We start from the raw sequence: 27,411 nt of genomic DNA, 5'->3' as shown, positions 1-27,411 counted from the left end.
GCTTTGAAGGGCGGCCACTGGGTGTCCCCGCAGCCCTGTGCGATGCGCTGCCAAGGCACGGGCTGGGGGCTGGGGGCACAGGCAGGACTCTGCTCCCAGGTTTAGCACCTTCACCCCCAGCCCAGGCTCCAGCTGTCCCTGGGACGGTCCTGCAGCGGTCCTAGCCCAGCTCCCCTCCTCCGGGGGCTTCTCCAGCACACTGAGGGGCTCACAGGGACCTGTGGAGCAGGATGGGGGCTGGCACTCACCCCACTTGCAATGAAGCGAGGAGGCTGCTAGGAGTACCACAGTCTGCAGCAAGCTCTGACCTGCCCTGTGTGCCCAAATGTGTTACCTACCTCCAGGAGGGCACCAGTAACACAGCAGAGACCCTACCATGGGGGGGACCCCACGGCCCTGCTTGCACTGGGTCCTCCGCTCCTCAATCCATCCCAGCTCCCTGAGTCATGCGGGGGTGCTGGGGGCTGCCTATGGGGCAGGAGGCCTGGGCACAGACCGCTGGTATGGACACAGACACCATTAGTAGTTTGAGGTTTTTTAGATTTTATTTGTTTTTATTTCTGTGGCATGAATCACTGCTGCTCGGGTGCTGCCCATCCACCTGCCGCTCCAGGGCTCAGCCCCAGCTCCCACCCCAGCATCAGCGACTGCTGCCTGCAGCCAACCCCTGCTCCCACGCTGCTGGGGACAGGCCAGCCAGGGAACAGGGGGCACACAACTGCCACCAGCTCGGCCAGCACGCTGCTGGGGCCTTGGGGGGCAGCTCCACACAGAGCACAAGGTCACTGTTGCTTTTTGGTGCAATCGAGGGGAACAGAGGCACCAGGCTCTGGCTGGGGCATGGACCAGGCAGCAGCACTGTTACAGCCCAACTCTGCCACCAGGACATTTTTTTTTTTTTGTTTTCTCACAGGTGATAGACAGCCCCAGGCAGCAGGATGTAGCCCGAACCATGCCTGCTCTTCTGGAACCCTGAACTACACAGAAAACCAAGCATGGTGCAGTTACGCAGTCCAAAAAGCATAGGAAAGGGAGAGAGGTGGCCAGGCTCAAAGGATAATGGGCATCATAGAATCATTAAGGTTGGAAAAGACCTCTAGGCTCCTGAAGTCCAACCATCAACCCAACAGTACCATGTCTCCTATACCATGTCCTGAAGTGCCACGTCTACATGTCTTTTAAATAGCCCCAGGGATGGTGACTCCAGCACCTCTCTGGGCAGCCTCTTCCAATGCCTGACCACTCCCTCAGTGAAGACATTTTCGTAACACACCCCAGGCTGCTGCCTGCACATCCATGTGCTTTGGGGCACGGAGTCAGTGGAGGGGGACATAGGGAGCAGCTGAGCTGGGCTGTGGCTGGGACCAGCACAGCTGATGCTACATAGAGTTGGTCAGTGGTGCAAGCTGAGTGCACATGGAGGAGATGAAGAAGGGCCCTGTGATACCGTCCCAGGCCACAGCAGCGCCAGAAACATGTGGCTGGAAGAAGTACGGGGCTGCTGGGTTGCTCAAGTGGTGTCCTCAACCCACAAAGCTATGCAATGGCTCCTGCCTGCGGGCAGTCTCCCCCACGGAGACTGCTCCTGTACCCAGGGGAACTGCATCTGTCCAGTGCACGAGGGGACACTCCGAGCAGGCAGAGCTTCACGAGTACGGGCCATGGAGGAGAGCACAGCTCAGCCTTTAGTTCGAGCAGCCGCTCCCAAAATCCTCTTGGCCTGATGAGCACCTAACAGTTCACAGACTTGCCAGGCAGAGAAAGTCCCATTTCTCTGCGTTCAGTGTATGGAGGGGCCGCCAGCTCCTGCGAGGCGACCCGCCGAGGTAAGGATGAGAGGTTTGCTGTAGAAAGCACATCCCTGCAGTGACAGTGGGGTGACGGGCAACAGGGCCTCGGAGGCAGTCAAGGGATTGTTAAATTACACACAGACACACTCACACACGCAGACACACACAAGCTCTTCTGTAAACCGGACTTCAGAAGATCCTATGGATCCTTGGCTGATCCCACAGCCAGCGCTGGATGTGGCATCCTTACATGTTCCCACGGTATGTGATGTTGGTGAAGGTAGAAGTAGCCTCTTTGTATAAAGGGTTGTTGCCCTGGAAGGAGGAAAAAGAGCATCATCACTTTATGCTTGGCATGAGTATTTGCTCTGCTTTACAGCTGGGGAAACTGAGGCACCGTTTCAGCATTGAGTGGTGGATCCATGTCTCTACTCAAGGCTTTGGCTGGGCAGTTTAATGGCTCCCAGTGAGGTTTCATGGAGAAGAGCAGGGAAAAGCTGCCGTGGAGGAGAGGAAAGGCAGCAGGAGCTCAAGAGCAGAGAGGCCTCCTGAAAGAGCCACTCCATCCTCTCGCTCTGGGGAGGTGGAGAAGAGGTGAGGGAGAGGTGCCAGTGCCATCCCTGACCCCACCTCGTGCTCCAGGTGCCTCAGTCCTTCCAGCATCCCGTGGCAGGAGGGACCTTCCGCCTTGCTCACGGGATGGAAACACTGGTGTGGGCAGTGAGTAAGAGGGTCACACTGGTTACAAGTGCTTGGGATATGCTGGAGGTGGGAAAATCATCTGGGACATCTGCTGTTGCCTGTCCACAGCCCCTGGGACTGCAGCAGGCTCAGGGAAGGGGTGTCCATGCTGGCAGTGCCACCCCAAGTCCTGCCTGTGACACTGTGCCATGCTTTGGAGGGGCCTGGGGCAAGCTGGTCCCTAAGGACCATGTCCTGGGTCCACAGACAGCAACTGGGCTCTCGTGCTGGGAGCACTGGGATCTGGATCCAGTCAACCCAGGGGCTGTGGGATTCAGCAACTCCTGCCCTGCACAAGCAGGACTCCACACCTGACCCGCTGGCCCTCACCGTGTCCCACTTGGCCCTGGCCTTCTCCTCCTCGAAGCGGGCAAACTCCCGGCGGTCATGGATGGTGATGAGGAGCTTCCAGATGAGCAGGGCAGCGAGGCCGATGAGCAGGATGGCACCCGTCACAGAGAGCAGGACCACCAGGACGTCTGGCCCTTTTGGGCAGTCTGGCAGAGGGAAGAGGGCAGAGTTAGGGGGGCTCAGCACCCCCGGGGCAATTAAAAGCAGCTCTGGGGCTGCCTGGCCATGGGTACATGGAGCTCCTCTGGTCTCAGGAGGGCATCATCCTCTGCTGTTAGGAACCAGGAGCCTCCACCCTTGAGCATAGCAGGCTCTAAAAAGGAGGATCCCATCCATGCGGTGCACGTGGTGAGATCCCCAAGCTCCTGTCTATAGGGTGGGGGTCTGCATGCAAGTCTGGAGCAGTCTGGGTCGGGGGTGTCACAGGTCCCACCCATGGTGGGGGATGACATGGGAGACCAAGTCCTTGGGCTGATGGAAGTTCATCCCCAAACTACCAGCCCGCCTGACGCCCCACCCCACCCCCACCCTCCGGCTGCATGTCAACACTGCACTGGCAAGCGGGGATGGCAAGTTCCAGCGTGAACCCCAGGAGCCACGCTGCTCCCCACACACTGCCGGGGCTGTGCGGCCCCCCCAGCCCTCGCCTGCCTCTCCCCTCCGGGTGCAGGGGCCAGGGAGGGTTGGCTGCGGCCCTAGCAATGGCGTGCAGCTGTAATGAGAGCTGGCAGCTGCTTTCATTGCCCTGCATTTGAAAGATCTGCAGCCACGCAGCCCCTGGCTTAGCTGGGAATCAGACCCCAAGGTCTCTGGAAACGCTGGGGCTGCTCTGCGTGGCAGGGTGCTGCCATATCCAGCCCTGAGGCGCAGCCACAGCATTGCTCATGCCTGGCTAATGGGAGCCAGCTCTTATCTGCTTGCTTCTTAAGAAAAATCACACCCATGCAGTCAGAACAGTGGGAGGGTTGAGCCCCCCACCCTTGGCCTCCATGAGAGGGTGAAATAACAGGGCAACATGGTGGGGAAACGTGAGACAGAGACAGGAAATCATGGCCCCGGTGGCACAGAGCAGGGAACAAAGCAGCTCTTTAACCCCCCTCAGCCCCCAACCACGGAGCCTGCCTGGGGCGGGAGGTACACAGAGGACTTGAAATCCACCCATTTAGCACAGAAACCCAGCACAGCATGCTCTGCACCTCCACAGCCTGACTGCAGCAGCCGGGTCTTACCTGGCTCCTCGATAACGTAGAGGATGGACTTGCCGCTGGAGTCCTCGTAGTACTGGAAGCGCACCACGCAGTCGTCCTCGTCCTTGTAGGTGCAGTTCACGGCATCCTTGCCCCTGTCACCTGTCAGAGAGAGAGTCTCAGAGCCCCCCACGCTGGGGGATGCACACGCAGAGGGAAAGCGCCCAGCATATGCAGCGCCCCCCATTGCACGCTTTAGGGCAGGGGTTCGGGTCTCCTCTCTTACTCAGTTCCTGCACCATCTCGATCTCATCACGGCACATGCGGCTGCAGGACTGCTGCTTCAGCAGCACTCCCCGCTCAAACTTCTTGCACTCCACGCACTCCCTGAGGAAGAGGAGGGAGGTACTGTGAGCTCCTCCATGCTCTCCCCAGAGAAACGGTCACACTTTTTGGTCTCAGGCTGTGGGAATCACTGCAATCCCAACCCAGCTGGTTTGCAGCCAGTGAGAGCTGCCAGCACCACTGCCAGCTCCCTGATAGGGTACGGCCCATCCCACCTCTCTGCCCTCTCTCACTTTTTGATGGTGCAGGCATCCGGGCACGTGGGACACTTCTCGCAGGTGTCGCCGTAGGAGCCGGGCTGGGTGCAGTCGCACTTGCCGCAGACGCAGGAGCCATGGCCGCTGCACACCAGCCCGTTGCTGGACATGCACGTGTCGGTGCGGGTGGTGCAGTTGCAGTAGTCACCAGTCCAGTCTGAGTCGCACAGACAGTCCCCACAGCTGCACTGCCCGTGGCCTGGGGACAACCCAGAGGGCATCAGGACCCTCAAGCGTCCCCATAGCTCTTGTTAGCAATCACCCATATGGGATGCTCATGTACCCAGAGCAGCAGCTCCACCTCCGTGGGGCATAGCAAGGCAGACCAGCCACCCAGGACAACCCTTTTCTGCCATCCTTGGGGTGGGACACACGGCAGCTCAAACTTCAACCTTTGCTGCGTCCCCAACACTCCTCTTATTCCACCCAAAGAAGAAACCACCACCACATTTCGGGATGAGCTGCCCCAGCTCGGGCAGGTTGGCAGCAGCAGCTGGAGATGCTCAGATCCATCTCTGAGCTAGTCAAGCTTTGGCTTTGGCTTTTAATTTCAGATTGAGTCACGACATCCGGTCAAACCCCCCAAATCCCACTTGTTTCCCAGCCCCAGACCAGTCAGGGGAAGCCGACTGCTGGGAAAAGCCCAACAAGCTCCACATGCTCACCAAGACTGGTTTAATCAGACAGACAGACGTGCTCAAATCCTGCCAAAGCCTGGAGCTATTTGGATTGCGGTCTGATTTCAGCTCAGAGACAGTCATGGTGAGCAGTGGAAATGCTGTGGAGCCGGCACGCGCCGACCCGTCCCAAGCCCTGAGTGCACCGGGGCACATCGGGAATGTTGCTCCCGGCGGGGGATCGGCTGGGCACTGTCCCGTCACGGCCCCAGGGCACCAGCATGAGAAATAAATGTGTAACCCTAGTAATGAGGAACTAGGACTGAGTCACAGGAAGATAGTGCCACGCTGGGTGACAAGGCATGGAAACAGACGGGAGGGCTGGAGAGAAGTGCCTCAATGGGCTGGGATCGATGCCAACAGGGTCAGACAGATCTGGTTAATTAACAACTTGCCCAGGCTGGGGGCAGTGCATCACCATTGCCCTTCGCCTGCTGGACTGCCGGGTCAGGCAGCCGTTGTGCAAACAGGCAGTGGGAGCAGGGACAGGCGCCTGGCTCCCCGAGGGCACTGACTGTTCAGGGTGGGGAAAAACCCCAGCCTGTTATCAGCAGGCTGTTAATATAAAAGATTATTCCCAGCAGCACAGAGGCAGCCGTGAGCCATGAGGTTGGGCTGGGGGGCAGGTGAGGCCCAAGAACCTCAGTTTGGGGATAGCGGGGAACAGGAACTGAGTGTCATCTGGCCATTAGGCTTCATCTCACCCAGGCTGGGCTCCAGCAGAGCGGGATCAGCTTTGCCCACTGATAGTTTCCTGGGGATTTTTGATCTTGCAGCAGGAAAGTGGTGGCTTTTTTGGCACTGTTTTAGCGGCCACCTCACCTGGGATCACAGGAGGCGGCTGGGGATAGGAAAGGGGGTGGCTACCCCTCTCCTTCCCTCCTTGAATCACTTTTGGGGTGCTCTGCTCCTGGACAGGATGTGCCCCAGCTTCATACCCCAGTCCCAGGTGCTGCCACCCCTCTCACATCCCCTGAAAAACTAGGAGATGGGGCAGAGTGCTGGGGTTCGCTCAGACTTCCAGTGCTTACTGGAGACATGGGTGGGAGAAGCCTTGGACAGGGGAACCCGATGGGGAAGAGGCCCTGACACATCAGGACATGTGAAACCACTCTTGGGGCTTGGGATGGGTGTTTTAGAGTGAGGGGATCCTTCCCTGGCCCCTGGCATGGGAGGACCCAAGGACCTGGTCCTCTCTCCCCACTACTGAGAGCAGCAGCAGCAGCTGGGGCTGGAGCAGGCAAGTCTGGTAGCGCATGAAAGAGATTAATATTTTGGATGGGTGATGCTGTAAGGCCAGCAGGGAGTCCTGAAGAGCTGGGTGGAGGTAAACATTGCCTCTCCCCACCCCTTTCCCTCCACTCTGGGGTTCCCTCCTGCAGAGCAATACCTCCGATATGTCAGGGGCTGCGATTCAAGCAGGGTCTGGCCAGTCCCTGCCCTGCGCACCCCAGACCCGCTTCCCTGGGTGCTCACCAGCCACCCCAAATGAGACTCCTGAGTCGAAGCAGGGACTGAGGTCTGCTTTTAACCCTCAGAGCCCATCACCCTGCAACAGCACCCTGAGCTGCTTCCCCTCCAAGCCCAGCACTCACCTGAGCACATCTGGCCCTTGAAGCGGACGCAGGAGAAGTCGTCGCACTCACAGTACTTGCCCGTCACCTTCCCGAAGTCGCTGCTGTGGCACACGCACTGCCCGCAGATGCACTCGCCGCGCTGGCTGCAGAGGGGCTGGCCCGGCTGGGGGCTGCAGTTGTCCTGCTGCGAGGGGTTGTACTCCTCCTCCGAGCACTCGCAGTGCGAGCCCAGGCGCCCGGGGTAGCAGCGGCACACGCCGCACTCCAGCGTGCCATTGCCTTGGCTGCAGGACGAGCTGTTGGACTCGGCTTGGCTCTCGCAGGAGCAGTCGCAGTCGAAGTTCACCACCACTGTCAGGCTGTCCTTGAAGCCCACAGGTTTGATGGTGAAGGATTTCTGCCGCTCCTGTGGGCACCCCCGTACCTTGGCCTCGATGGTGAAGCTCACCTGGAGGGCAGAAGGATGCATCTGAATGTCACTACCCTGGCACCGGGGTACCTGCTCCAGGCTGGGTTCAGCTCCTCATCCATGCCCAAGCTTAAGCAGCCCAGAAACAGGACCTATCAGGTGTCTCTGGGCTTTTCAAAGGTGTCCCAGCACGGTTTGGGTCAGGGCACCTGTCTGCCACAGTAACCAGGCTAGATCAGTCCAAAGATCCATGCACTATGGCCAGCAGCCCAGGCTGAGCCAGACGACCACAGAGTCTGCATCCAGCAGACTCAGAAAAGCATTTTCCTCCTTGCACCCACCCAGCTGGACCCCTCTCTCCACTGCAAAGAGCTTACAGGGTGCCCTGCAAGGGTCTGCGTCACCCAGGAGGTGGTGGGGCAAGCAGGCGGTGCTGGTGGAGAGCTTCAGACAAGCTGGCAGCACTGCTACATAAAGGGGGAGAAAAACCAGGCCCATGAGCAGGATCCTCACCGTGTCCCCTATCTTGAGCCCCACGCAAGACTTGAGCCCAGGGATGACCTCATCATTGACGCAGGTGGCATTGAAGGCCAGGGACAGCTCTTCAGGGAGGTCTCGTACCTCCAGCTCCACCTTGGAGCGGATTTTCTGGGGGAGGAGAGAGAAGCGATGAAGAAGACAGCACAGGCTGGGCAGGGCTCAGTCCCAGGGAAGGGTCTGCCGAGCACCGCAGCGATGCTCCCACGCGCAGGGGAAAGGAGCCAAGTGCCCCAAATCTTTCTCAGGACTCCACTATGACGTTCCCCACAGGGAAATGCCTTTGAGGATGGGAAGGGGCTGGCAGCAAAACACAGTGATCTCCTTTCCCCAGGAGATGTGTGGGTGGAGGCAGATGTTCACAACTGGCCCAGGGAGGATGCTTGGAGCTGGGGGAGCTGCCAAATCTGTGTGAGCTGCTTACAGTGTGAAGCAGTGGCTGTTTTGGGAGGGACAGAGCTGTTGCGGGGCCATCGCACTGCACACTCACCCCGTAGGAGTCCACTATGAGCTGCAGGACATTGCTGGAGTCTCTGGACAAGGTGCCCACAGTTGTGCCCGGGATTAGCTCACTGTAGTTCTGCAGAAATATCATAAACATGGTCTGCTTGCAACAGGTAGATGTGCCATGGCTGGGCCAAACCATGCGTGGGCACATGGGAGCTTCCTGAGGGGCTTTGATAGGACAGGAGGCCACTGGGTTGTGTCTGGCCACCCGTGGCCAGCTGCAAAGGGTGCTCCTCAGGGCCCACCAGCCCCCCCATGAAGGTGGCATTGCACAACAACTGTTACCTGGTAGAGGCCCACGACTGTATCTGTCACAGCAAAGATCAAGTTGATGTTCTTCTGTGAGAGTTTCTCAGTCATCAGGCCCAGGGAGGGATAGTCCTGGGGAAGAGGAGAGGCTATACCCCGGGAACATGGACCTCAGCCACCCTGGTCCCCATCGTGTTCTCCAGCCAGGGCTGGACCACCTTTCCCATCCCACGGGGACCCTCAACAGGAGCTCCAGGCTCCCCAACCCCACGCATGGGTCAGGGCTTACCAGCGTGGTAGAGGCTGAGTACAAATTATTCTTGTCAATGTGGCACTGGGCGTCATTGGGCTGCACGATGCCAGCCAGCCTGCCGTCCAGCGCGATGTGGGTCTTGGCGTCCGTGGTGAAGACGAGCAGGTGGGAAGCATCGTTCCTCCAGCCAATTTTCTCCTGCAGTGAAAGGCAGCTCCCAGTCGTGCTGCAGCATGTGTTGAGGGCAGCCCTACATGCCAGAACCCTGCCGCTGCCTTCGCTGCCACCCCGGGTCGTGGCATGGCCGTAGAGACCGACCTGCCACTGCAGAGGGAACCGAAGGCCATTGCTCTCCCAGGGAAGTGCTGTGGGGGGTGTGTGAGCTGCAGAGCCTGGCAGGTGGGCATGGGCTTCTTGTGCCAGTTCACAGGTTTTAATCTGCTAGTGTGTTAATCAAGGTAGTTAATGACTGAAGGATGTAACCCTCTCCAACCTCCAGCAAAATCAAGGAGCAGGCACAGGAGATGACCCTTCTGGGCTGGTTACTGCAGGACTGGCATGGGATCATCATCACTCCCCAAGCACCTGCTCTGCTCCCCTCTCCTCCTGGGACCACACAAGGCCACTGGCCTAGAAATATCCTTGTTGAACATTCACCCTGTCCAGGTCTCAGCCCTGCAGCAGCTCCACAGAACTTATGGCTTTGTCCTGGTGGGGTCGGGTGGTCCCTGCCAACCCACCAGGCCCAGCCTAGCTACCCTCTCCCAGCCCTAGCCAAGCCTTCTTGCCCCTTACGTCGCACACGGTGGCCTGCATGATGGCATCGAAGCCGCCCTCAGGTGCATCACGGTTCCGTGAGACACTCTGCTTCTGCACCTCCTCGTTGAAACGGGTCACCTCATCCGTGAGCGAGAGGACATGTTTGTAGCCAAACATGGGAAGGCAGGTTTCCCCGATCCTGCAGAAGAAAAGCAGTCAGGGCATGAGGGTCTCAGGGCTCTTCCAGCTCCCATCCTGCCCTGCAGCCATCCCACACCTCTTGGTCCTGTCTGGGCTGTGCTGGAGGGACCCAATCACCCCGAGAGCCCAAGGACACAGCTGGAGGCTGGTAAAGGACCTTTTTTTTTTTAAAAAAAAATCAATCACATGTTCTAGTAATGCTAAGCTCAGGTCAGCTCCCAGCCTCTGTCCTGCTGGGATTTTTAGGAGTCACTTTTTTTGAGCCTCAACATATCTCCTAAAGAATGGTGGAAAATCATTTGTTTCCTTAAGAGTTTTTCAGCAACAATGATACTTCAAAGTTTAGACCTGCTCCTCTTCCCTGTGCCAGGAGAACATGCAGTGCAGCAAGGTTTAAACCCTGCCCCAAATCAGGAACACAACTCCCTGCTGAAATCCTTTGCCATGGTTTTCCAGCCATATTTCAGTGATGTCCCACTAATTTCTAGCCTTTACAGCCAAAACAGCCTCAGCCTGCGACTTACTCATAGCAAGGGTTTGCGATGGCTTGTGGAGGAGAGATATACATGTAGGGGGAAATGGGCTTGTCCACAAAGGCCCCAAAGCCAATGCGTAGGTTGCTGGTGAGCTTGCGCATCTCACTGGCCAGCTTGGTGCCCAGGTTCTGGATGTTCCTCAGATCATCCTTCATGGAGTTGGACAGGTCCATCAGGTAGTAAATATCCACGGGGTAGTCTTCCACTTGACGCACTTGGACGCGAAAGACCTGGGAGTCATCTGTAATGTGACAGAGCAGAGTGAGAGATCCTCTCCTGGGAGGAACAAAGGCGGCTCATCACGGGACTAGCGAGAAAGTCAACCTATGGGGTCAGCAAGGACCCAAGGAGATGGTTTAAAGCTGCTGGGAGGAGAGCACCACAGTTAAACAGATGCAAAGGGGCAAAGCCCTTAGGGGAGGGTGCATGCACAGGAGATATGCTGTGTACCTCTTGGAGACAGCAAATGTGGCTTATGACTGTTCTCCAGACCTCTCATTACCAGGACGTGTGCAGACCCTCCTGCTCAGAGCTGACCCCCGAAGCTGTCCTGCATGAACAGCATGATCAACACACGCTGGATGGAGTGAAACACCCAGCATGTGGGCAGCAGGTCTTAAAGGGTTTACCAGGGGGCTGCGTGGCTGCTTTGGACTTCTTTGAGCTCCCAAGGACTTTGAGCATCTCCTGGCACCTCCCTCATCCTCGTTTGTTCCCTCTCCTCTTGGCTCCTCCCAGCCCCTTCTGGGAAGTTTTTAGTGAAACATTTTCCAATGAAACAAAAACCTCCTTACACAGAACCTTCTGGGGAGCAGGCCAGTTTTGGTGACTTTTGCACTTTAAAAAAAAAAAGTGCCGAAAAATCTTTGGATTGACCTCTTCTTTCTGCCTTTTAAAAGAGTCAGAGGTTCTTTCTTGCTGTTCTTTGAAATGTAAAATAGGGGACAGCTGCAGCCTTCTCAGAACACCTCAGCTGTTGAGGAAAAAAGCTTTAATTGAGCTCAAATTGTTACTGTTTTCACGTTTCCTTCTAAATCTGCATGTCACATTCTGACTTTCAGGATGGAGAAAGTTTCAAAATATATAAGAGCCCAAAGAGCTCCATCCCCATGCCAGGGGCGTTGCTGGAGCACCACCACGTAGTCAGGGGGCCCAACTTTGTACACAGAGAGCATCTGTTTCTCCCTGTTGAGCTAAAACCATGAGGACTCTGAGCTTGTGGGACATGGGCTGTGACCTGTCCTACTTATACCCTTCAGCATTTGGTCTTGATTCATGAGTCAAGGCAGATGACTCGTGCCAAGCCTTCTTGGTTGGGTAGAGGTGGTATCAAGCTGGGGTCTTCTGCTGTTTCCAAGGAACAGGGATTTATGGCACTGCACACTGCCTCTGTTCCTCTCCAGAGCAACACACCTACCTGCCTCCTTCCAAATACCTTTAGACCTAAATAGAGCAAGGGCCACTTAGCAGCTACGCGTCCCCATTGCATGAGGACACTTCAGACTGCTGTCATTCAGATGGGTCAGGACTCCTCTTGGCCGGGCTCAGGGATGTGCACAGGTTGCCATGTGCTATCAGCCACCAATATCTGGCCCCAAGGCTTTAATGAGCACAAGGAACCAAAATTGTTCCTGCTGAGACTGGAAAAGTCATCCATGAGTTGATGGCCAGGGGTGGGCTGTGTGTGGGGCACAGCATGGTGACGGCACCACTTGCTCCATGTTCCCCAAACTTTTTGTGACCTTGGGCAAGTGACACCCATTAGTTTTGCCTCCTTCCTAGTATCACTTGCAACTCCTTGATGCTGGCAAATGACCGTAACGATTAATTGGTTCCAGCCTGCCTGGCTGAAATGAGCCTGGGAAATTACAGGGACCTGTTGGCATCCAACCCTGCCAGCTGCTCTACGGCTTGTTAGACACAAGCTGACTTCCACTAAAGCATTCTGAGCACAGCAGCAGTGGCTCAGGTCTAAAGGGCTTTATAAAATAAGCCTGTGCATTGTAGAAGTCACATCCCATCCTGCCTCTTGGGGTACCACACTATTGAGCCAAGAGACTGACCAGCAGAAGTCTGCTTGCAGGCAGCCCGGCTGCCCATCAGGGATGTTCCCAGAGGGTTTGGTGCAGCCCCCAGCCTGGCCTTGCCCACGATGGACACAAGAGAGCCTTGGCCAGTGAGGCAGAGTGATGGCTCAATCATTCCTCAAGCCCTTTGGGTTATTCCCACTGCATCTGCCCGTCCCGCAGCAATTTGGGGGCTCTTACCCGGCCGCAGGTTCAGGTGTATTTTCTGGGGGCTCATCTGGGTGGTGGTGGAGCTCCCCGAGCCCTTGTCGCTGAGGGGTCGGTCCTCCAGGATGGTTACAGTGCTGGTGGGGAACTCGATGTAGTCGTGCCCGCAGCCATTTTTCAGGAGGTTGGCGTGCAGGTCACAGCGAGGGGATGACTGTGCCAACACCTGCGAGAGGGGGATATGGTCAGGAGCCAGCTCCCCTGGGATCCGCTGTGGTAATGCTGGGAGGAAGAGGTAGAGCCCCCTTTTCCCCTGGAGAGCCCCTGCTTTATCATACCTAATGCAAGACCAGGATAAGAAGCTTTTTGGGGCACACTGTCACTGCTCGAGGGAGGTGGCACCCAGAGGGGGTCCAGGATCAGCAAGTCCCACTGGGGCTCAGAGCAGCTGGTTTGGGTCTGCTGTGCTCTGTGAGGGAGGTCAGCAGCCCCTGCCAAGGAGCAAGGGATAATTTAGCCCTGCCAAACCCGCTCCCGACTCCTAGCAGCTGGAGCCTCAGGTTTGGTCTTGGTTTTGGCAAAACTAAAAAGAAAGCCCATCTACACAGGATGGCTAGAAGAGGGTGAGGTGGGATGTGAACGTGGCAGGCTGAGGGTGAGGGGCAGAGTCTGGGACTTTTTTTATTATTTTCTAGACTTTGGCAAAAGGAGAGCCACCTTTTCCTCCAATTTTCTCCACATGTGCCCTTAGACATCCCGCCATAAGCAAGGAACAGCCCTGCTGCGGGTGAGCCCATCGCATGAAGCAGTAATCAGTTCCTGTCCGAGAACAGTCGGGGCTTATCTCCAGCTCTCCAGCTTCCTACCGGATAGAGCCGGCCGGAGGAAAGGAGGACCAAAAAAGGACTGAAAGAGCAAAATAGCAACGGGGCTGCGGGAGAAACCATCAAGTGCCCATCAAAGGGAGGAAGCTCAAAGTGTGGAGTCACGGTGGGGTTCCAGTCCCATCCCTCCTTTCCTAGAAAGCTCCTGGCTCCTCGCCTTTATCACAACACATTCAGAAGGGCTCCCGTTGCTTCGGTTTCTCAAGAAGACAAATATGGGAAGAATTTCTTTCCCAAAACAACACTGCCAGGATCTGCTGCCGTGTGTTCCTGGCCAGGCAGCAACCACCCTCCCCTCCAGGGGGTTTCTCCCTTCTACAGCCCAAATCTTTCTACATTCAAAGTCCCACGCAGACCAGCACAGCCTTTCTCTGCAGCAAAGCGGGGTGGCACAAGCCCCGGCACAGCTGCTTCAGCTCTCTCCCTGCTCCTGGGAAGCTGGACCCCAACACTGATCTCCCAGCACTGGAGAGGTTCCCCATCCAGGCTATCAGCTCCCCCAGTTCAGGCTGGCTGAACCCAGGAATAAATTTGTGCATTTTAAGCAAACAAGTGGAAAAAGTGCAAATGGTGCGAGGAGGCCCTGGCTGACCTACAGCCCTCTGGAAGCAGTGGCCAAGCAATAGCCAGAAAATACATCAGCAGGCGTGTTCCTCCCCCGTGGCCTCCCGCTCCCACCCTCACCGCCCGGACAGCGTGCTGTTGGATGAGCAAGACAAGTCATCGCTCTAAATTAGCTCCCTTGCACCCACCCACCCCGCAGGCTCACCCCACAGAGCTCCCCACTGCGGGAAGAGGTGCCTGGCTAATTCCAGATGCCATCAATCATCATGTACATTCCTGTCCCAGGTGGGGAAATCACTGGAAAGATATGTGGGTGAAAAGCAGGCTGGGCAAACGGGTTTTTAACCAGAGCACTGGGTGATACCTGGAGATCCAGAGGGACTCAGAGGCCCTCAGAGGACATCTAGCACCTTATGGGATTACAGGCATCATTCCTAATGCAAGATTTCTATGGAGAAGCTATTTAATCCCAGGGCTGCATCCTTCCCCTTTCGCTAGAGCCCTAAACATCATGATGGACTCAGGACTCACAGGAGCCTCCCCAGCAACAAAATCACTGCAGAATGCAAAGGAAAAACTTACTGTGCCATCAGTGGGGCATTTGGCTACAAGGCCCTCACATCCCCCAGCCTCTAGTCTATTTTTTTCCCCCCAGCCTCCCTAGACTTGCAAACACAGCGACTTGGTCACAGCCCCAGGTAGGAGCGACCCAGAGGCAGCCCAGGCTTGCTGGTGACAAACTGGCAGTGCAGGGACTTCATCCACTGGGATGCACCCTGCAAACCCCACTTTCCCATCAGTGTGGCCCTGACAGCATCAACTCCCCATCACAGGGATGAGGAGGGCAGGGCTGGCGGCGCACGTGTTCCCACCTCCTCTATCACAAGCCATCCACACCCCTTGGCTTATGCTCCCCAGCTCCACCTGCCCTTTGACCACTTCTGCCCTGCTGCAGGGAAGGAAGTTTCAGCTCAGCATCTGCTCAAGCTCTCTCCAGGATGGGAAACCTGATGATGTTATCCCCTGATTGCTGCCTCCAAACCCTGTAAGTGAGGGCAGGGTCAGACTGGGTGCTGGCAGAGCCAGCTCCATCCCTGAGCTCCCTCGCTGCTGGGCAGGGAGGTTGTGCGAAGTCACACATCCTCGGGGTATCTCCTTTTTCATCTCACAGGCAACCACATACAGCATCAGCTTCTCTGCAGGAGACCTCAGGAGCCCCAAAGCACAGATGCCTCCACAGATTAAGCTAAAACTTTCTAGCAGCTTCTCTAAAGCAAACCCTGGTCTAGCCTTGCCTCCACCTTTCCTCCAAGAGAACAAGAGCGGGTGGCACTTTGGGTGAGTGAGACCCTGGAAGATCTGCCACGATAACCTCCAAAGTGATTTTAGAGCCACGTCTCAGTGTTAAGACTTGGCTGACTTTTTCCAAAAGGAAAACTGAGTGGATGGGCATGTCTCTTTGTTGGTAAGAATGGTCAAGGCCTCTGAAAAATAAATAAAATTCAATTCTCCTCTGCATCAGTGCTCAGTGGGGTCAGTGATCACATGAAACCACAATGAAATCCTTCTGCTGTCCAAAGGCAGGATGGAGCAGGAGTAACTGATAACCCCTGGCTCCTTTGGAAGGCAGCACCAGTACAAAAGGGCGGCAGTGGGAGCAGAAGAAGCACAAATGAGGGCACTGTCCCTTTAAAATAAGTGGGGAGCAGTGTCAGAGACCTCCCCCACCCCAGGGAAATTAAACAAACCCACAGAAAAACCCTTATTTGCTAAATTAAGAGAATGTGGTCCAGATGTTGGAGGCAGAGTTGCTGAGCAGTTTACACAGGCTGGCTCTCCGGGGGCTGGCTGCTGGCAGCAGGACAGCTCCCTCGCTGCTTGTCACGTCTGTCTGTGAGCACAGCCCTGAGCAGCACTGGAAATATTTCCTTTTTTGGAAACCTTTGCTGATGCAGAGGAAAAAAACCCAACCCCATCACAGCCCCCGCTGCAGTGTCAAGACACCAGCCTGGCCCAGGAAGGTGGCTGGGAAGGAGGGAGGCTAGCCCAGCCAGCTGCTCCCTCTCCAGAGAGGGGAGCAAGGCCCCTTATCACACCGCAAAGGTCAGCCACTCCTTGCGGGAGATAAGACAGGGCACAAGTATCTTTATTTAAACCACACACTGAGATCCTGGCGGTATCTGAAGGGCACAGCAAGCTGAGGCATCCCCTCCAGATAGGCACTGACCCCAAAGCATCAGGCCATGCAGGCACGGTCCAACAGCATTTTCCAGCTTGGATCGCTTTTCCCCAGGTCTTTTCCCAGTCCTGGTGGGCACCACGGGCACAGCCACAGGGGTGGAGAAACAGAAAGCGAGAAAAGCCTTGCCAGAGGATGAACTGCTCCCAGCTGGGAAGCCCTGAAGGAGGTTTCATCAGCTCTCCCCATCCCAGCCTCACCTCCCCTTGTCTCTGCCCTGGGGCTGCTCTCCCATCCCTTGGGAAACTCCCTCCTCTCACCGCCCCATGGACTAACCCCCAGGGCAACATTTTTGGAGGGGAGCGTAGCAGATCTTCCAGGCTCTCACCCACCCAGACAGGGTGATTTTAAAGCCACAGCTCAGCTCTTACGTCCTCTTTAGCTCAGTAACCAAAACGAGGCACCTCATCTTCCTTCTCCCCCCTTTCTAATGAAAAAAAAAAAAAGGCTTCTAAACCCAATCAGCATTTTTATTGCCTCACACCAGGCCCCCTTCCTTTTCCAGCCCTTCCAGCAATTAAACTCCTTTAGCCAGAGCTTTGCAATGGATTTACAAGAATCAAGCCAAAAGTAAACTAGGTTTTCAAACATACATTTTTTGAGAGACAAACTGAGTTGCCAGTGGAAACATCAGCATTTCCCAGCCAGCTCAATATAGCTACCACCGACGTACCCAGATAAGGGGCAGATTTTCAGAGCAAGGCAGGAACGGGCAGCCTGAGCCCCGTGATGTGCATCTCGAGCTGTGGTCAGAGCCAGATGCCGCCAGGGAATGTGCTTAGACGTGGTGGGAACAGATGGAGACCAAGCCTGTGGCTGTAACACAGGGACCAGCACCCATCCCACATCCCAAAGGCTCATCCCTTCCTACACGTCCCCTGTCCTGCTCAGCAACATGCTTCAGCTGTACTCAGCCTCCCTCCAGCTCTTACCTCTGCAGAGCACCAGGCGCAGAGGGGGCTCACAGCCAGGCATTGCTTGCAGGAGTTCACTCCACGGGTGGTGCAGATATTACCCCCTGAAACAGCAAAACAGCAGTTACAACCCACAGAGCCCAAAATCCAGACGTGTGCTGAAGTCTCAGTGCTCAACCATACACTTCATGAGCAGGCACAACCCCATCCCAGCAGGGCTCTGCCCTAACCCCCTTTCCAGCCCTAAATCTCAGGTGCTTCCTCCTTGCCCCTTTTATAACCACCTCCCCAGCCCAGTACCAGCTGGGCTTCATCCTGCCCAGGGCTGAGCATCTTTTCCCACCTGCCAGCTCCTTGAAGGGTCCCCCCATCCCTTCAATGTCACACATGTGTTGGAGTGAAGCCCCCACCGCTGGCAGCGGGGGCACATCTCCCCCTGTGGCTCCCTGCAGACATTTTGGGGCAGTAGGGAGGGGGAAGGGGTGAACTCCCAGGGGCGCAGCATGGTACCCGCAGCCCTGCCAGCAGCCAGGGAACTGCCGCTTCTTCCCACCGCCCCCAACCCAGGCTGGTCGGTGCCTTCTTGTGCGGACGCTAAACTCAGCGGCTGGTCTTGGCTCGGGTTCAAACCCAGGGAAAGGAAGGGAGGGAAAGGGCGTGAATCCAGAAACGTGCTGGCGGCGGTTTGCGCCAATGCCCCGGGGAAAGGTTGGGCTCTGTTGCTGGCAGTGGCAGTGGGGACTCTGGGAGATGCACGCCGGCACCAGTGAAGTCCAGGAGGTCTGTGTGGGGTATTAAAGGGCCCCAAAAAGCACGCAGGGGCCCCAGGGCCGCGCCAGTGCCTGCCGGGGCAGGAGGAGCTCCTCCGGCAGAGGCAGGACTGCGCAGCTCTGTGGTTCCCACTGCCAACAGCTGATGCGGTGAGCGGCTGGGGGCATGGCTGCAGTGGCGTCACGCTTGGCTCATCCGCCCTGCTGGGGCACAAGCATCTCAGCAGAGCTTTAGGATTCCCCGGGCAGAGCAGACCGCAGCCACGTGCCTGCTTGGTTGGGGGAACGCTGCAGCCTGGGGGATGCCAGCATGGAGCAGCGGGTGCTGGGGTCTCTTCTTTGCCCTGTGTGCCCCCTGTGCCTGCCCAGGGCTCTCTCCAGCAGCCAAAGGCAGAAGAAGCGGCATTTTCTGTAGCCGCAGGAAATGCGTCATGAAGGAGAAAAAAGAAATGGTGAAATGATGTTATCAGGTCTTTGAGCAGAACCACAGCGATGGCACCGTGCACTTGTGTCTGCTGGCATGCAGTCTGGGAGCACGGGGGGTGTGTGCGCACAGTCGCCACGTGTGCGGCGTGTCGTGGACATGTGTGCCTGTACGAGGGTGGTGTCACAGGCTGAGCTGGACACGCTGTGGCCGTCCCAAAGGCCAGTGGCCCATCGGATCTCTGCCACCCACCCACACCCCCTGCTTGTCCCACGCAGGGGGCCTAAAATAAAGGCTAAAACCCAACTGCTTGGCTCAGCACCAGTTTTGGGATTGCATCTGCTCCCAGAGCTCTCGACATATACCGAAATACTCGGCTGCAGCCTCTGAGAAAGGGAAAGACTTTAAATATAGCATTGCCCAAAAGAGTGACAGGTTGATCTCCAGTGCTTTCTGCACCAAGGCTACTTAGCAATGTGTTAACAGCAGTATTGCCTCCTGGGGTGGATGGGTCCGGAGAGCCAGGGCTGAGCGAGGAGAAGGCAAAGGGCTCTCAGAAAGCAGCAGCGGCACCAACAGTGCCGGCTCCTGCTTCTCACGCCTGCTCCTGCTGCGTCCATGTGAAATCCCTCCTGCCTTGCCAAGCGCCGGCGGCTGCAGCCCAGTGCGGGGCGCGTGCCTTGGATTTGCGCTCTGCCGCGCAGCTGGGAGCCAGTTCCAGCGTGGCTGGCAGCGGCTCAGCCCTCCGGGGACGGCAGGGGAGGCATTACCCTGGCAGCCCTTGGGAATGGGGACGGCCCTGGCAGCTCGAGGTGCTTGGATTAAACTCTCAGAGCTGCTAACCCTGGGGCCACATGCCCAAGCACCGGAACAGCTTCTGAAACTGCAGGTCCCTGGGGAGCCCATGGTTTGATTCCTGGACCAGCGCCACGGCACCTTGGTCAGGGTCAAGGGTAGAGGTGCCAGGCCCTGTGCCAGGAGTTTCATTGCTTTCCGCTCTCACGTCCCTCCCTGTAGCCACCACCTCCAGCTGCTGGCTCAGGGCTGTGGTGGCTGCAGCGCTCGCTGGGGCTGGGTTATAGCACCCAGTACCCCCAGCAACGCCCCTGGCCCAGACTCCTATTTAATGGCAGTGTGGGGTTTGTTCTCTCAGAGGTGGCAAGTAGGATGGTTTAGTCACCTGGCTCTGCCCCAGCACCCAACTTGCTGGGGAAGTACAGAGCTGACAAGGGCCCCTGCCCCCCATGGGTGCTCCAGCCATGCTCCCAGCCAGAGGACAGGACCCAGGGCTCACACCAGCATCCAGGATGTGACACACACTGGTCCAAATCCTATCTCAAACAGGCTACCCCTGTGACTTGAGCCAAGTCCACCAGCTGCTCCCTGCCTCAGTTTCCCCAATGCAGTGTTAACCCTGGTCCCAGCGAGACCCAGCTGCACTGAAACGTGATGTGGAGGATTTCCAAGCTTCTGTCTGCCAGCCGAGCCCCTGGCTGCCTCCACTTCACCTCCTCATGCTGCGAAACCTGAGCTCTGGGGCTAACGAGCCCCAGGACTGTCGCATTGGGCTGGAGAGCTCATCTGCTCCCCAGCATTTGGTACAAATTACCTCCTGCTTGTGCACAGCCTCTGGGCCCTGGTGGTTTCCTCTCCTCCCCTCCTGCCACCATCCCACAGCCCAGGGGTCCTTGACCTTGTGTCCCCCCTCCATGCAGGAGATACAAACCCAATTTTCTCGTTGATTTTGGGACAAGGGCCGCAAGCCAGGCTGTTCTGCCAGGGCAGGGCAGCAGCCCCAAGGCTGGGGAGCAGCACATGGGGTTAGAGGGGGCTGCAGCACAGAGGGTCCCTGCGGGCGGGATGCTGCCATGCCTGAGGCTGCCCTGGGGTCTGCCGGCACATCGTGCCACCAAGCCATTGCTGGCAGCGGTGGCTTTGCCTGGCGGTCCCTGCAGGTCACTACCTGCCCCCTTGGGCTGCCCAAAGCCCCAGCCTGGGGTCTCTGCCCCAGACTCACGCAGCCCTGTGGTCCCTGTGGTTTCCATTGCTCCACGACCAAGACATGTGCCTGGGGATGGAGGACCCTTCCCAAACCTCCAGGATCGTATGGAGCCATTCCTGGCCACACTTAACCCAGGACTGGATGGAGCAGAGCCACTGCTTCCCCCTGGGAAGGGGTGGAAATGTCCCAGGCACCAGCAGTGATTAACACAGCGCAGGTATCACCATGCAAACACGCCTCTCGTCCTGCTGAAAGCAGGCAGCCTCACCCCCCACCCCCGCCACTGCTGGGAAATGTCTCTATTCTGGCATTTCCAGCACTGCTTGCGTGGCCGTGGCCGGCCGCAGGGTGCAGTTTTGGGAGGGCTTTGCGGGAGGGAGGCGGGAAGGGGGGACGGTGGGGTGATGTAGGAGCAAAAGCGCAGGCAGAGAGAGCGGAGGATGCTGTAGCTTGAGCCCCCTCAGGTTGTGGCCCTGAGCGCCCAGCACCGCTTCCCAGGCTCAGGATGCTGTGAGCAGATTAACAAGATCCCAGCACAGCCTAAACTAATAAATTCTGTGCTTTTTAGTTCTTTTTTTTTTTTCATTTTTTTGAGGCTTGTTTTTCCAGCCATAAAAACCAATAAACCCAAGTACAAAAGCTGCATTTTTTTACTACGAAAGCAGTATTCTCATATAACAATCTTATCCTAAAGGCTCAGGCTTTAAAGAAAAAGAAATCGTAGTGTATGAAATACAGGGAAACGGGAGATAAACTTGGGAAGCATGGGAACCACCCGCCTGGGGCAGTGCTGTGCCCCTGAACAAGGTGAAATGATGCTCTCAAAATACCCCAGGTGTCTGTGACTAAGCATCAGATGGGGAAAATTACTCAGTCCCCAATCTGCACTCCAAATAACCTCTACGTACCATGAGAGCCAGCCATGCACTTTGGTTTTTCCTGCTCTGCCAATTTGAGCGAGAATGCGCATACAGACAACTTGGAAAAGTATTTCAGAAAGCTTGATAAAGACACAAATCATACGTACATCCTCTCTGGCCTTTCTGCTTGACTCAGCGATAAGGATTTGGGCTTTTCTGGATGAGCTGCCCACGCCGTCCTGGGACTGCGCCTTTTCCTTCAACCCCTCCCTGTCTGCCAGCGTCTTCCCGGAGAGGGCATGCCCTAGAGTGAGCTCTGGTGATTACAGGCACCGACACACAGGACCAGAGAAATCACCTGTGCGCAGCCCCAAACTGCACCTCTATAAACTCAAACTCTTCCAGGGGTTACCCTATGTCCTGTACTGATGACAGCTCGCTCCGGCAGCAGATCAGAGCCTCAGGCTGTTCCTGGGAATTCACCAAAGTCTGGAATTCTTTAGACAGACGACGTCGCCCCAAACCCCCTCGAGTTTGGCCTCAAAAACAATGGGACTGATTTATAAATCAGGAGCTGAAAACACTGCGCTATTTTGCAGTTGCAGGATTTACTTTGAGCCCCAGAAACACACCTGGGGAGGAGAAAATGCTTCTCTAGGCTGCTTCTCCATGCTTCAGACATTGAAATTTTTTTTAAACACGAACTACATTTGTCCTTAAATCACCTGATGCCAGAAATCAGAGTTTTTAAAGAAAAGCACCAAAATAGCAGGAGAAAAAACAACACAAGACAGCAATACTGACTTAAATACACTCCATGCCCTTAAAATGACATGGATACAGTGACTACATGCCCTGCAAACTTCCCCAGCCTATTTTCTGTTTGTTAAGGACAGAGCCCAAGTCACACCCCAGCCCTTCCATTACAAATCAGTACCCAGAGCCAAACACAGCGTAGGTAGAGAATATAAACTTGCCACACCCAGTGCGAGAATAACACACCAAACCATGTCTTGACCCTATAACATCTTTGAGAAACCCTCCTGGCCCTGATCCAGCTGAAGCCCAACCGGCTTGAGCAGTGCTTTCTATTTGGGAACCACGCTGAGGTTTCAGGCTGCCAGCTCCCCCTCCGAATGATTTTCCTGGGAAATCACAGACCCTGGGAATGCAGAAAGTCCTGGGATTTTGGGAAATAACAGGCAATTTAATCACTAAATGACCTGGCTTTAAGCAAGTGACAGCACAACGGGGCTGTAAACCTACCCGAGCTGCCAGCAGTGCAGAGCACAAGGATCCCAACAGCCACGTAGAGATTTCCCATCTTCTCCTCCGAAGCCCCGAGCGTGGGGGGCTGCTTGGACCAGCCCCGCCGTGAGTGATGGAGAGCAGCTCTGGGGTGGCCGGAGATTTTGAGCAGTCCAGGAGATGAATCATGAGTCTGGGTGTATGACAGACACGGTGAGTGGGGCCGGCTGGAGGAAACTGTGCTGGCTCGTCACTCAGTTTTGAGTCAGTGAGTGTCCCCGCCTGCTCTGCGTAGAGCTCCTCATGCTTTCTTCGCTCTCTCAGCTCAGACAAGGACCTAATAAACCCTGGCAGCAAGTACACGGCACTGGTGACCCTGGGGCTGCTACAGGCTCTTTCCAATAGGCTCTTTCTCCTGGGTTTAATTTGTTGCAAAATCTGTTCACTCCTTCCTTTCATTAACTCTTGCATGAAAGGCAGCCTGGGTTTTAAACCGAGTCCAAGCTGCCTCTGAGTTCGAGGATTTAAGGGGAAATAGAGCAAATACATACTGACTCGGAAGTGTGGGTTCTCAGCTTCCCTCCCCAGAGCATTGGTGCAAATAGGAATATCTCTGCTGAAACGGAGCTGGGAGCTAAGATCCAGCCATGGTCTGGTGGTCAACAGTGAAACCAGTAGTTTGGGTATAAACCTGGACATCGCAAGGTGAGGGAAGTGCAGCTTTGGGTCAGATAATTTGGACCTGATTTTCTTCTCACTTGTATTGTTTTTTCCTTTCTGTGTTCTCAGAAATTGCTCTGTACTGAGCAAGCGGGAGGCGGATCTACACAAGAATTGTCCCCGCTGAAATGCCGACCTGCTTGGGGGTGCCTCCCGCAGGGGGTTTATAAACCTCTTGCTCCCCTGCCATACCAAGGTCCTTCTCGGAGATGGGGAAACTGAGGCACTCAAAATACGGGCTGGGGGGGCAAGAGGGAGAGAAGGGCTGTTTCCCTGGAGCCCTGGGCTGCTCCCCCCCACCAGGTGACAAGGGTTGGGGACAGTAATGGATCATCCTTGGGTCAGGACAATCGAACACAGAGAAACACCGGGCAGTGCAAAAACGAGCTCGTGGGGGTGCCGAGAGCTGCAGCCGCAGCCTGGTGGTGCCTGAAGCTGTGGGGCGATGTGCAAGGCGCTGTACAAGAACCACAGCCCCACGCCGCGAGAGACGGGGATAACGGCATCCGCCCCAGAGCCGTGCCGCTCTCAGCCAGAGATGACGGTGTTTGTGAGGGTGACATGGAGCTGGGGACTCAGCCTCAGGAGCTGGGGACTAGTCTTGGCTTTAAAAGACGGTTTGAGGCCTCTTTGCTGCCCCACTCAGCCTCACGGTGTCTGCGGGATGCTGCTGCCCTCCCGCGGCTGCGTGGGCTCCAGCGGGGGAGCGTTTTCATCCTGGGCTCCAACTCCCTCCCCAAGGCTTGTTAATGAGGATTTCGTAAAATGGACTAGGAGAAGCTCGTCAAAAAGGGCTGCACATTGGCTGGGACATCAATACAAACCCCAAACTTGCTTTCTCGGGGTGCTCTAGGTCTCGCCCTGCTCCAGATCCCAAAGCCAGCTCTCATGGCAGACCCTATTAGCCAGTTTTAAGGTACCCAGATTCATGCTTTTCCTGCACGGGTCCTTCTCTCGCTGCCTGCGTGGCCTTTCCCTGCTGTGCAGGGGTCTCTGGCCATGTGGCAGCCTGTCCCTCTACCGCCCCGTGAGCACGCCTGATGCTTCATGGAAGGGACAATGAATTTGAAGTTTCTATAGAGAGAAATGTGGGGGCCCTGCTTGGCTCCACACACCCCCAGATCCAACCTGCTGTAGATCTCACAGGCCCTCTTTGCTCGGGGACCCATCCTGCCAAGCAGCTGGTTGCTCGAACTAGCAAGTGCTGCAGGCTCCAGAGGGAAACACAGCTCTGGGTGTCCTGAAACTCCGAGCCCAGCATAAACTGGGGTGCTCCAGCCCTTGCTTCCAGCATGGTGCAAAAACTTTGAAGAAAAGGGAAAAAGTCACAAAATGACGTATTTGACCTGCCTGCACCCACCTGAGCTGTCGTCCTGCCTGAGGGCAAGGATGGCATGAACTTAATTCAGCGCATTTGGACTGAATTTCCCTGCCGACTGCAAGAAGGTGCTGCTTGTCCCGAAAATATCATCGTGCTGTTAACTCCGGGCGTTGTGTAATAGATCATGGGATGCTCTGGGTGTTGGAGTCCCTGTTTGGATTAAGGCAAGAAGCAGGCAGGGGTGTTTGAGCGCTGAGCAGCCCCACGGCCCTGGTTGCCCCATCACTGCAGGCTGTGACGGAGGAGCGATGGGTACAGCAGCCTGAATCTGTGCTCGGGTGTGCGGCGAGAGGAGAAGCTGGAGCTGGAGCCACCAGAGGGAGCAGAAACTCCTTCAGTCTGGGAGCAAGCTGGGAAGAGGAGCTCCCACCCGCGCTGGGGCACGGGGGATGTGTTGGTTTCTTGTGGGGTTTTTTCCTGGCCCTCAGGTTAAACACGAGTAGATGCTCTTGTTATATCAGGGCTTTCCACCTCCCTCCAGCAAGCGCTTCTGCTGCAAACTGCTCTCACAGAGCGGGCAGCCCTTCAGGGAGAGAAATGCCGCCAAACAAGGAGGAAAAAGCAACAAGTAAAACCCAAACCAAACAGTTTTTGAGCCTCTAAAGTCACAGCAGCAGAACAGGGACACAGGTCCCAGCTGCCTAAAAGGAAAATCGATTGACAATCTCTCTACCAAGCCGCCCTCCATCCTCAGCCAGCCTCACACTCCTGCCTTTAGCTGCAATTTATCAATTCTTATTTAGGTTTAGTAAAATCCCCTTTGTGGGCTGGGCAAAGAAAGCGAGCCAAGATGTACACAGAAAAATCAGGACAAGGTCCCCACATCGTGGCTCAAGAGTGATCCCCTGCTCTATGCCACCCAGACACGTTCCCAGGCAAACGCCACGGGGCAAAGCCAGGACATGGCAGTTCCACGGGCACAGCCCTGGGACGGGCAGGGTCGGGACTAAACCAAACATGGCTGGAACACCCTGACTTGTGCTTTCTCTATGAGAGCTTGCATAGACAAGGAGAGGGGAGAGACGACGAAACTTCCCCCAGGAATCCCTCAGTGGGGCTGAGGGCCCCAAGGGAGAGGGTCTGCGATGCTCCAGCCCTGGGTGCAGCAGTGATGCTGCTGTAGGACCCAGAGCTGGGGACAGGGCAGGGCAGGGGTATCAGGCAGAGATCAGGGTGCAGCATCACTGTGCTCCCCTTTGAAGGGGCTAAAGGAGCAGGAGGGGGAGAAGAAGGAGACAAAGGTGCCCGGGGAAGAAACCCCCAGCACGAGGAAGACAAGGATGCGGAGAGGGTGGATGGATCCAGCTCTCATCTGGAAGCACAGGACAGGCATCACTGAGCAGAGCTGGGGTGGACTGGGCTGGTCTGGGCCAGCACTGCTCTAAAGAAGGAGTGGATGGCACAGAGCAGCAACCGGGGATCGGTGAGAGCAGCACTGACCTGCAGCTCATGGGGGTCTGCGGGGGGGGACGACAGGGACCTGCCAGCAGTCCAGGACAAACACCCACCTTGCGGACTGGTTTCAGGAGCAGGTGGGGGAACTGGAAGGAATGATGAGTTAGGTGCTGCTCCACAGGGCCTTAGGGGTCAGTCCCTGCCTTGGGGTGGCAGAGGGGTGAGTGCGGGCACCCCTGGCAGGGCACAAAGGGGGGGGCACACGCGTGGGGAAGGAGTGGGCAGCCTGGCTGAGCGTGGAGGGGGAGGAAGGCGGTCCTGGGGGGAGGCTGGAAGGGGGTGGAGTTGCTGTTTTTTCTTTGAACACAGTGAAGACTTTAGCTTGGAACTTGCATTTGTGGAGCTCCCAGCCGGCAGGAATCAGCTCTCCCTCCTGCGGGAGAGCCCCTGGCGAACGGGCTGCGCCGCTCCGCTGCCCTGCGCTTCGGGGTGGCAGCTTCGGGGCAGCGGCGAGGGCAGGAGGCATGGGGCGATCCTCGGCTGTCGTCTTCTCCCCTGTGCCCCCTTTGCCTTTTCTCTCTCTCTTGTTTTGCTTGTCTGGGGGCTTGTGCTAACGCTGCCTGAGCCAGGAGGGATCCAGAAGCAAGGCACCCCTCGGCTGCACAAATTGGCTTCCCACCTTCTCGTAGCCTTGAGGAAGTTTCCCCTCCATCTGAGGTGTCGTGAGAAGAAGAAAGGCAGGAGGTGGCTCGGAGCCCGCTGGCTTGTGGCACCGAGCCCTGGCATGTGAGGGGTAGGCAGGGGGACAGCAAGCTTTCCTCTTGCCTTCCCTGGAGATTCGGGATCACGCATAGACCATGAACGGATCCTTTTTCAACCAGACTCTCCTAGGCCAGGGAGCTTACCCCAACAGGACCCAGGGCTTGGGGATGCTCATGGCCTGCTGCAACGGGACCGGCTCGGTGCTGGCGACCGACGGCGGCTCCTCAGTCCTGGCACCCGACGAGAGGAGCCTTTACATCACACGGGTGGTGCAGATTGCTGTCCTCTGTGTCCTCTCCTTGACTGTGATGTTCGGCATCTTCTTTTTGGGCTGCAACTTGCTCATCAAGTCGGAGAGCATGATTAACTTTCTGGTGAAGGACCGAAGCCCTTCCAAGGATGTGGGAGCTGCAATCATGGGACTTTACTGAAGCCACCGGGCTTTTGTAGGCAAGTGAACTGTCTGGACCTGGTGCTGAGATGCAGATTCCCATGTGTTTGGGGCAGCCGGGGGGAGTGGAAAGGCGGGGAGGGGTGTTCTAATATGTCTGTGTCCATGGGAAAGCAAACCTGCGCTTCCCAGTCGACAAACTGTTGTGGCGAATGGGGATGTCTCCCCAGAGTTGTATGAAGCACAA

At 56.5% G+C, this 27,411-nt stretch overlaps 2 protein-coding genes across 2 annotated transcripts; one reads left to right on the top strand and one right to left on the bottom strand.

Moving 5' to 3' along the window:
* Positions 1–526: 526 nt before the first annotated feature.
* On the bottom strand, positions 527–22,829 carry ITGB3 (integrin subunit beta 3). Its single transcript, XM_075116747.1, has 15 exons — positions 22,534–22,829; positions 17,230–17,315; positions 12,644–12,836; positions 10,365–10,617; positions 9,676–9,838; positions 8,917–9,078; positions 8,664–8,759; positions 8,362–8,451; positions 7,848–7,982; positions 6,944–7,373; positions 4,648–4,870; positions 4,356–4,456; positions 4,112–4,231; positions 2,862–3,028; positions 527–2,105 (listed from the first exon to the last, which is right to left on the bottom strand). The coding sequence occupies exons 1-15, from the start codon at positions 22,589–22,591 to the stop codon at positions 2,037–2,039; spliced, it is 2,346 nt and encodes a 781-aa protein (XP_074972848.1). The 5' UTR covers positions 22,592–22,829; the 3' UTR covers positions 527–2,036.
* Positions 22,830–26,868: 4,039 nt separating this feature from the next.
* On the top strand, positions 26,869–27,204 carry LOC142068115 (reprimo-like protein). Its single transcript, XM_075117360.1, has one exon. The coding sequence runs from the start codon at positions 26,869–26,871 to the stop codon at positions 27,202–27,204; it is 336 nt and encodes a 111-aa protein (XP_074973461.1).
* Positions 27,205–27,411: the final 207 nt, after the last annotated feature.

The sequence above is a fragment of the Phalacrocorax aristotelis genome, chromosome 23 (genome assembly GCF_949628215.1).
Source record: "Phalacrocorax aristotelis chromosome 23, bGulAri2.1, whole genome shotgun sequence".
Classification (NCBI taxonomy): domain Eukaryota; kingdom Metazoa; phylum Chordata; class Aves; order Suliformes; family Phalacrocoracidae; genus Phalacrocorax; species Phalacrocorax aristotelis.
Note: the sequence above shows the minus strand (reverse complement) of the source record. Positions and strands in the feature narration are given on the sequence as shown.

Excerpts from the sequence above, each read along its gene's own strand:
- ITGB3 (XM_075116747.1), bottom strand. The coding sequence starts at position 22,591 with ATGGGAAATCTCTACGTGGCTGTTGGGATCCTTGTGCTCTGCACTGCT. Across the intron at positions 9,839-10,364 it reads ATCGCAAACCCTTGCTATGA|GATCGGGGAAACCTGCCTTC; the intron begins GTAAGTCGCAGG and ends TTTCTTCTGCAG. Across the intron at positions 7,374-7,847 it reads GGCTCAAGATAGGGGACACG|GTGAGCTTCACCATCGAGGC; the intron begins GTGAGGATCCTG and ends TCTGCCCTCCAG.
- LOC142068115 (XM_075117360.1), top strand. The coding sequence starts at position 26,869 with ATGAACGGATCCTTTTTCAACCAGACTCTCCTAGGCCAGGGAGCTTAC.